Source organism: Mandrillus leucophaeus, unplaced genomic scaffold (assembly GCF_000951045.1).
Source record: "Mandrillus leucophaeus isolate KB7577 unplaced genomic scaffold, Mleu.le_1.0 Scaffold157, whole genome shotgun sequence".
Classification (NCBI taxonomy): Eukaryota; Metazoa; Chordata; class Mammalia; order Primates; family Cercopithecidae; genus Mandrillus; species Mandrillus leucophaeus.
In genome coordinates this window covers 5,202,887-5,212,498 of record NW_012101554.1, presented here as the reverse complement: position 1 = coordinate 5,212,498, position 9,612 = coordinate 5,202,887, and the positions used below count along the sequence as shown (strand labels likewise).

At 47.3% G+C, this 9,612-nt stretch overlaps 1 protein-coding gene across 1 annotated transcript in view; it reads left to right on the top strand.

Moving 5' to 3' along the window:
- SVOP (SV2 related protein homolog (rat)) overlaps window positions 1–9,361 on the top strand; it is a 126,995-nt gene extending 117,634 nt beyond the window's left edge. Inside the window, exons 15-16 of the mRNA XM_011975584.1 lie at window positions 1,806–1,895; window positions 4,971–9,361. Coding sequence (XP_011830974.1) covers window positions 1,806–1,895; window positions 4,971–5,177 — 297 coding nt within the window. The 3' untranslated portion in view covers window positions 5,178–9,361. The remainder of the gene's footprint in view (window positions 1–1,805; window positions 1,896–4,970) is intronic.
- Window positions 9,362–9,612: the final 251 nt, after the last annotated feature.

The window sequence follows — 9,612 nt, the reverse complement described above, 5'->3', positions numbered from 1 at the left end:
TTTATTACCCAGCAAAAAAAAAAAAAAAAAAAAAAAAAAGAACGATGTGGATGTCTGTGTATTGATGTGGATAGGATTTTAAGACATACTACTGAATGGAAGAGGCAAATTGCAGAATAATATGTATGACATGATGCCATTTATGTATTTTTAAAATACTGTATTTTCCATATGTATATTTTTGAACATATCTGGGAAGATACATTCCAAAGATATCACTAATAGTAGGGTCCTCTGGGGAGAATTTTCCCGGCAGAGGGAGTGGATCAAGAGAGAATTTAGGTATTTTGATTTTTTTACGAGGAGAATATATTTCTATATTGTTTATGTAATTGAGTGAATTGAAATATCATGTATAAATGCATATGGTATGAACTCAAAAAGTATGTGCTGAATAAGTAAGTGAATGAAGACATATGTGCTATATACAATCCAGAAAACGCTAGAGGAATATACATAAAAAATGGAACAAATCTCTTGAGTGTTGAGAACCTGAATGAGTTTTGTATTTTCCTCTTCATGTTTTTATTCTTTGCAAGCTTCCTACACTGAGCATTGCACTTGTTAAAACATGCTAGCTAATGTAACAGAGAACCCCCAAAGTGGAGTGTTTGACACAAGAGCAGCTTCTCACTTGCAAAAAGCCCAGGCCAGCCACAGTGGTTCACGCCTGTAAACCTAGCACTTTGGGAGGCCAAGGCGGGTGGATCGCTTGAGCTCAGAAGCTCAAGACCAACCTGGGTAACATGGTGAAACCCCATCCCTAAAAAACATACAAAAATTATCTGGGAGTGGTGGCACATGCCTGAGGTCCCAGCTACTCGGGGTGGGGCTGAGGTGGGAGGATCACCTGAGCCCGGGGAGGTTGAGGCTACAGTGAGCTGTGATTGTGCCATTGCACTCCAGCCTGAATGACACAGTGAGACCCTGTCTCAAATAAATAAGTAAATAAAAGAGTCCAATATGGGTGTTCTAGGTTGGGGGACAGCTTTCCTCCTTCAGTGATTTGGGGACCCAGGCTCCTCGCATTGTGTGCCTTTCTTATCCAGGGATCTTGCCCCAGGGGACATTTGGCAATGCCTGGCAATATTTTGGATTGTCATAAGGTAGCAGGGGGAGGCAGAAGTGCTACTGGTATCTCATGGGTACAGGCCAGGATGCTGCTGAACATCCTACAGGGCACAGCAAACCCCACCCCATGACAAAGAATGAGCCATCCCAAAACGTTCATAGTGTTCAGGCTGAGAAGCCCTGACTTAGGGCCATGGAGTCCTCCTCCCAGCCAGCAGACATGGGAAAGGAGAGGAGAAAACGCACCCTTCTTAATTACCTCGGCCTGGAAGATGCACAATCCCTTCTCACTTTGCCTAGAGAAGAAAGAGGCACGTGGCCTCTACTGGGTACAAGCTGAGAGACTGTAAACATTTCCATCTCTCTCTTCATGAAATCCCTTGAAAGCCAGTGACCCAGGCTTCAAGGTGAACTCATGAAAAGAAGGTGGAGAGCAACCCCTGAATTCTGAACTTGTGGCAGTTCCTGGTGGAGGAGTCTTTGGGGAGCCCCCCAGGATAGAGTGGACCCCTTTACTGGGTTCCCACCCACAGCTCAGCCTCTTGCCCTAGTTCTGAGTTGAACCTCCTGTGCCCTTTGGGGTGAGGATTCCTTTCCCTTAAGGGCGTAACCAACACTGGAGGGATTTGCCCTAACTTCAGGCCTGCCCCTGGGGTTGGTCCTATCAGCCTGGAGCTGGAGCGGTGGGAGGAACCTGAATGTCCCCATGCCCATATCCAGCTGCTGTGTTTCAGGTCTACCCCACGGCAACGCGGGCCCTCGGCCTGGGCACCTGCAGTGGCATGGCAAGAGTGGGTGCTCTCATCACTCCGTTCATTGCCCAGGTAGGTGATGCCCCCAAATACAGAGGGGTGGGAGGGTGATAAAACCCCATGCACGGGAAGCAGTTACTACATGCCGATTGCCCCCAGAGCCCTTGGGGTGCATTTGCTCATTTTATCCTAACAACACACCCGAGAACAGAAGAAATATTGCCTGCAGATGAGAAAACAGAGGCTCAGGGGCTAAAATGACACGCCCAAGGTCATGCAGCTGGAAAGCAGACAATCCAGGAGTCAAACCCACGTCTTCCCTGTGAAGAAAATCCTTGGGCTGCCATATGATTTGCTTAAAAAAAATTTTGGATGAAAATAAGTGGGCCACTGTAAGCCAATTAATGCAAGAATAGAAAACCAAATATCGCATGTTCTCTTGGGAGCTAGACATTGAATATACATAGACATAAAAGTAGGAGTAATGGACACTGGGGACCACTAGACTGGGGAGGAAGGGTGGGAGTCATGGGCTGAAAAATCCACTTATTGGGTACTGTGCTCACTACCTGGGGGATGGGGTCATTTGAACCCCAAACTTCAGCATCATGCAATATACCCGTGTAACAAACCTGCAGTGGACCCCTTAAACTATGATAAAAGTTGAATTTTTTTTTTTTGAGACGGAATCTCACTCTGTCACCCAGGATGGAGTACAGTGGCGCGATCTCCGCTCACTGCGACCTCTGCCTCCCAGATTCAAGCGATTCTCCTGCCTCAGCCTTCCAAGTAGCTGGAATTACAGGCGCCTGCCACCACGCCCGGCTAATTTCTGTATTTTTAGTAGAGACGAGGTTTCACCACCTTGGCCAGGATGGTCTCCATCTCTTGACCTCGTGATCTGCTCGCCTCGGCCTCCCAAAGTGCTGGGATTGCAGACATGAGTCACTGTGCCTGGCCGAATTTTTTTTTTTTTTTTTTTTTTAAACAAAAGGAAAGAAGGGTTGGGTGCTGTGTCTCATGCCCATAATCCCAGCAGTTTCGGAGGCTGAGGTGGGCGGATCACTTCAGGTCAGTAGTTTGAGACCAGCCTGGCCAACATGGTGAAACCCCCATCTCTACTAAAAATACAAAAGTTAAGTAGGTGTGGTGGCCTGTAATTCCGGCTGAGGCACAAAAATCGCTTGAACCCAGGAGGCAGAGGTTGCAGTGAGCCAAGATTGCGCCATCTACACTCTGGCCTGGGTGATGGAGTGAGACCGTGTCTCAAAAAGAAAAAAAAAAAAGGAAACAAAACAAGTACGCCGACACAATTTAGTGGAAAACAAATAAATATGCCAGTTCCTGCTTTTTGAATTAGATAATTAGACGTCACTGCAAAATTTTGCAACTCTTCGTGTGTCATGAAGCATTTGTATCTAGAGATCTTAGTAAGTCTTTCTGCTTTTTGAAAATCCAGGTTTTTTTCTGTTTGCATCACTTTTTTATTGAGGTAAACGTCACATAACAAAATTAACCATCTTAAAGGGAACAATTCAGTTGCATTCAGCACATTCACAGCGCTGGGCAACCACTGCTTCTATCTAGTTCCAAAACATTCTCATCACCCCAAAATAAACCCCTGGATCCACTAAGCAGTCACTCCTCATTCCCCACTTCCCCCAGGCTCCTGGCAACCACCCATCTGCTTTCTGTGGATTTGCCAAGTCTGAATATTTCAGAGAAACAGAATTTAAAGACATGTTTAGCCAAGTGTTTCGGTTCCACTTTGGTGCTGGCCATTGTGTGGCACTCCTAACTGATACTGGCTGAGAGCTCACCATGTGCCTGCACGGTGCCAGGTGCTCCCAGGTTCTTCTTCTTAGGAAGTGACATCACTCTACACCCATTTGGCAAATGAAAAAATGGGCTGGGCGCGGTGGCTCACAGCTGTAATCCCAGGAGTTTGGGAGGCCGAGGTGGGTGGATCATTTGAGGTCAGGAGTTCAAGACCAGTCTGGCCAACATGGTGAAACTCCGTCTCTACTAAAAATACAAAAAAATTAGCCAGGTGTGGTGGCTCGCACCTGTAGTCCCAGCTACTCGGGAGGCTGAGGCAGAAAAATTGCTTGAACCCTGGAGTCAGAGGTTGCAGTGAGCTGAGATTACACCACTGCACTCCAGCCTGGGAGACAGAGCGAGACTCCATCTCAAAAAACAAACAAAAAAAAAAAGAAAAGAAAAGAAAATAATAGAAAAGAAAAGAAAATAAAATGGGACTCAGTTCTGCCATGTGGTTTGCCATATGCCAAAAACTAGGAAGCTGGCACAGGCACTGCACTGTTCCAGAGGAGAGAAGAGTTATAAGGAGTCCAGACTCAAGCTTAGCAGACCCAAGTTCAAATCCCAGCTCCATCCTTATTATGTGTATGAACTTGGGTAGGAACCACTTATCCTCTTTGAGCCTCCGTTTTCTCCTTTGTAGAATGGGGATGAAGTACTTAGCTCATAGGGCTGTGGCATGACATCTGTGTTGGTCCGTGTTGTGTTGCTTTAAAGGAATACCTGGCTGGAATGGTGGCTCATACCTGTAATCCCAGCACTTTGGGAGGCCAAGGCGGGTGGATCACTTGAGGTCAGGAGTTCAAGACCAGCCTGCCCAACATGGAGAAACCCTGTCTCTACTAAAAATACAAAATTAGCCAGGCGTGGTGGCGCATGCCTATAGTCCCAGTTACTTGGGAGGAGAATCGCTTGAACCTGGGAGATGGAGGTTGTGGTGAGGCAAGATTGCGCCATTGCACTCCAGCCTGGGCAACAAGAACAAAACTCCAAAAAAAAAAAAAAAAAAGGATACTTGAGACTAGGTGATTTATGAAGAAAAGAGATTTATTTGATTCACGATTCTGCAGGCTGTACAAGCATGGCACCAGCATCTGCTTGACTTCTGGTGAGGCCTCAGGAAGCTTTTACTCATGGAGGAAGGTGAAGGAGGGGCAGGCGTGTCACAAGGAGAGAGAGGGACAAAGAGGGAGAGGAGGGAATCACCAGATTCTTTTTAGCAACCAAGTATCACGAGAGGCCTGATGTTACTAATACTATTTGATGGTTGGCGCTGTCTGTGCTTCAGAAGGGATACATTCACCGACCCATGTTTCCTTCCCCTAGGTGATGCTGGAATCCTCTGTGTACCTGACTCTGGCAGTTTACAGTGGCTGCTGCCTCCTGGCTGCCCTGGCCTCCTGCTTTTTGCCCATCGAGACCAAAGGCCGAGGACTGCAGGAGTCCAGCCACCGGGAATGGGGCCAGGAGATGGTCGGCCGAGGAATGCACGGTGCAGGTGTTACCAGGTCGAACTCTGGCTCTCAGGAATAGTGACCGATGGGGGACTGTGCTGGTCTTTGAGGCTGCAGAGCTCGGGGGGCTGGCGGGCCCTAACTGGGGCACTGATTGTCACTGCCGACATCAAGAACTCACCCAAGAGTACGACCTGGACCAACAAGGTTTTGTGTCTTGAATCAGTTTGCTCATCTTCATTGAGGTCCACCCAGGGATGGGGAGATACTTGCTCTAGGGGGTTCTCTGTATATGTGGTGAAAGGTTTGTTCATAACCTGTGGATCTACATGGGAAAACTACCCATATTAGGAGGGTCTGGTGATGCCAGCAACCAATCAGATACCACCCAGAGTCATCTGGCCACACCCTCAGTGAACAACCAAAAGATTTCTCTGTAGATACCGTCCAGGCTCAGGCCCATGTGACACCTGCTGTCCACCCACCAGACCTGTTCAGTAGGTTTCCCCCACACCCACCGCCCCAGGCTTTCTTCTTTGAAATGACAGGTGATCTAGGTGTGATCTGAGCAGCTATTTCCTGACAGGGGCCCCCTGTTTGCCTCCCTAGAACCTGACCAGTGGATTCTCTGGCAGATGGACATGTTGCATTCAAACTGGAGCTACGTGCCCCCACCCAGCCCCCTTGGGAGTTGCCATTTTTGGCACCAAGAGATCCAGATGTGTCCCTGGGGACAGCTGGACTTGCACCGGGTGACCTCAGAATGCTGTTACCCCCTGGGAACTGAGGACTGAGGCCAAAGTGAATCAAGCTCAAGCCAGAGCAGGGGCCTCCCCTTCTGAGGCAGTGAAGGCCACGGTTCCGGCTTCTTTCCTGGCCCCCTCCTTGGTCAGGTTGAATGGTGACCTTTTTTTTTTTTTTTTTTTTGAGACAGAGTCTTGCTCTGTCACCTAGGCGGGAGTGCAGTGGTGGAATCTCGGCTCACTGCAACTCTGCCTCCCGGGTTCAAGCAATCCTCCTGTCTCAGCCTCCCGAGTAGCTGGGATTACAGGTGCCCACCTGTACTTTTTTAGTAGAGACAGGGTTTCACCATGTTAGCCAGGCTGGTTTTGAACTCCTGACCTCAAGTGATCCACCTGCCTCGGCCTCCCACAGTGCTGGGATTACGGGTGTGAGCCACTGCACCCCGCCTGAATGATGACTCTTGAGGGGAAAAAGTTTACTCAGGTTGCAGGTACAAAATCCAAAATCCAGGGCTTTGGGTTTTGTGCATGGGTAGACAGCTGAATGGGCAGAGAAACCAAAAGGATGCTTCACCCACCATCTCGTCCCATGGGGATCAGGGGACCAGGATTCCCTGCTGTGAAGCTGCTCCTCTGTCCAGGGCCATCTTGGTCATTACCCAAAGGCAGCCCCTGGGGTTCCATTCATGGAGCCTGCTGTGGAGTGGAGAGAGGTGGGAGGACTCAGGTGTATGAAATGTATATATTTTCAAAGGAAGAGGAGGGAGGCCAATTGGTTTTGAGTTGGTCTCCGCAGGTGACATCACTTCCGGGATTTGGTTTACTGGAGCCTTTTTTCCCCATGGTGAAGGCAGGGGACCTAGACAAGGAGGGAAGAAGCTGGCAGATCCCATCAAAGGCCAGAGCAGACTGACCTACTGCTTGAAGTAAACATTGCAAGGAAGCCAATTTGTGCGTTCATCTCTTATTAAAACATGTCAGTGATGGACATTGCAAGAGCCTAAGTTGATTCATTGTCATCATGTCCTAGTGACAGTCCAGCCTAACGGTCTTCCTACCTTTGTTCATCGAAATTCATCTCAATGCTTTAGTATGATAATCTCCTTTCCAATGAGTGGGGAAAGATGCACCGTTGGCCGCCAACATTGTGGCTGTGCCTGTTGGAAACAACACTTTCCTCTAATGGTGTGCAGGTCATGATGGGGGACTTCTTCCAGCTCAAGTTCTAGATCAACTGCAAACAATACTGTGTCTCTAAAATATGGGCTGCAGCCCCCTCGACCCAGGCAGTTGGAGAGGAGACAGCTTGGCAGATCTCTGTCTCTCTCTGACAACCACATTTCCTTGAACCACGTGTGGCTGTAGCTCTAATTATTTCCAGACAGCTGAGCTTTCCTGGGTAACACAGAACTTGTGCTTGTTTCTTTTGCCTTCCGGCTGGTCAGATGCTGCTGGATGATCATGTCCATTCCCTCACCCTAGAATAACCCAGTGGCGCTGGGGGCTAGGTGGGGATAGAGTACTTGGTGGGCAGGAATATTTCCCAGAGACTAGGGTAAAGGGGTTTACAATTGAGGGCTTTCTCTATTTGAGAAAGTGAAAGTTAAACACTCTTGCTGGGCGCTATGGCTCACACCTGTAATCCCAGCACTTTGGGAGGCCGAGGCAGGCGGATCACAAGGTCAGGAGATCGAGACCATCCTGGTTAACATGGTAAAATCCCGTCTCTACTAAAAAAAAAAAAAAAAAAAATTAGCCGGACATGGTGGCGGGTGCCTGTAGTCCCAGCTACTTGGGAGGCTGAGGCAGGAGAATGGCGTGAACCTGGGAGGTGGAGCTTGCAGTGAGCTGAGATTGCGCCACTGTACTCCAGCCTGGGGGACAGAGCAAGACTCCATCTCAAAAACAAAACAAAACAAAAAACAACAACAAAAAAACCTCATTGCCTTCTAAATAGCCTGCCCTGTTCAAAAAATCAATATTATCAAATGATATAAGAGCTATCACAAAAGGCACCCCAACCTCTGAATACGTGAGACCTTTAGCTGAAGACATTTGTATCTAATTTTGAACAATCCTATTTAAAAAGCTCCTGTTTTCATTAATGGAAATGCCATGTTTCTCTCAGAGTTAGGAAAGATCTCAGAAAGTGGCAAAATATATTTAGTGTAGCCAGAGCTATGTATTTCTGTCTTTCTCTTACTTCAAGTGTTCTGAAAAACATATAACAGACCTTGGTGGTGTTCACAATGAGATGAAACAGTATCTTAGGAATTGACTTTGAAATGAGTATGAATATTCATTGTTTTTAATATAATATTAAGCAACAGAAAGCCTTGAATGATGAGATCAAAAGTCTCCCCTGCCATTACTTTCAACAGCAAAAACTGCAATTACTTTTTTTTTTTTTGAGACGGAGTCTCAGCTCACTGCAACTCCACCTCCCAGGTTCAAGTGATTCTCCCGTCTCAGCCTCCCGAGTAGCTGGGATTACGGTGCCCAGCTTGACGCTTGGCTAATTTTTGTATTTTTAGTACAGACAGGTTTCACCATGTTGATCAGGTTGGTTTCAAACTCCTGACCTCAAGTGATCCGTCCACCTCGGCCTCCCAAATGCAATTACTTTTGCAACAACCTAATAACAGTAATCCCAGTCAATAGTTGCTTAAACCATTAGAACCAAAACCAGGCAGAGATCAGAGAAGGTTCAACATGTAACAATGTTATCAAGAACCCAGCTTCTTTTTGCCTTTCCTTGTCACCATCCTCTGCATTTTGGCCATTTGACCCTGTGCTTGAAACCTCATGGTCACAAAATGGCTGCCCCTGTGCTGGACATCATATTTATTTTCAAAGAAAGTAGAATGGGAAAGGAGCAGTCATAAAACGTTTTCTTTCAGAAGAGTCTGTTGGTTTTGGTTAGAAAAGGAAGTCCCCCAGCAGATTTACCATTGCTTCTCATTGATCCGACCTGGGTGTCATGTCCATCCCAGCACAAGTCCTGCTATAGGGCTGGAAGGAAGGGACTACCAGCACCAAGGGATACCCACAGTCTCTTGAACACAAAATTGGGATTCTGTTAGCACAGAAGAAGGATAGCAATGGCTGTTGAATAGGTGATGGTTGCAAGGAGCCTGCCATGGATGTGTAGGCCACAGAGCTCTCATCAGTGCTGTTTTGTGGCCAGGAACAGAAATTCTACTCAGGGTAATTAAAATTAAGGAACAGAGCTTTATTATAAGACTGGGATCAGTAGTTAATTTCCTACAGGGGAAATTCAGGGAATGTAAATCAGTGAAATGGAAAAGGTATAAGGACAAGAGAAACGCCAGCGCTGTCTGCAGCGGGTGGCCGCAACTCCCTTCCAGCTGATGCTGTTCCACCATGGGTCCAGTGGGACCAGATCTTCCAATGTTCAAGAGAGGAGTCTAGGATTTTCTGTGAAATCTCCAAATATTAGTATATTTGATCAAAAATGTTCAAATGATGTGTGAGTTCAATAAAATGCATCTGCAGTGCAGCTTTGGTTGATGAGCTGATGGTTTGTAGCCTCTGACAGTTTAGAGAGATTGCATAGGAATAAAGTACAGCCCGGTGTCATTCAGTGGAACAGGGATCTGGGGAACCACCAAGGCCCAAGACAGCTGCCCCTCTGAATCTGTAGCTCTTGTTTCTGCCCTTTTCTGCCAGAAACGAGTCTGGCTTCCTTCTGTTTCCTCATGGCTGCTGTGTATGCACCATCATGCACAGGGCCTCATAACTCAGCTCTGC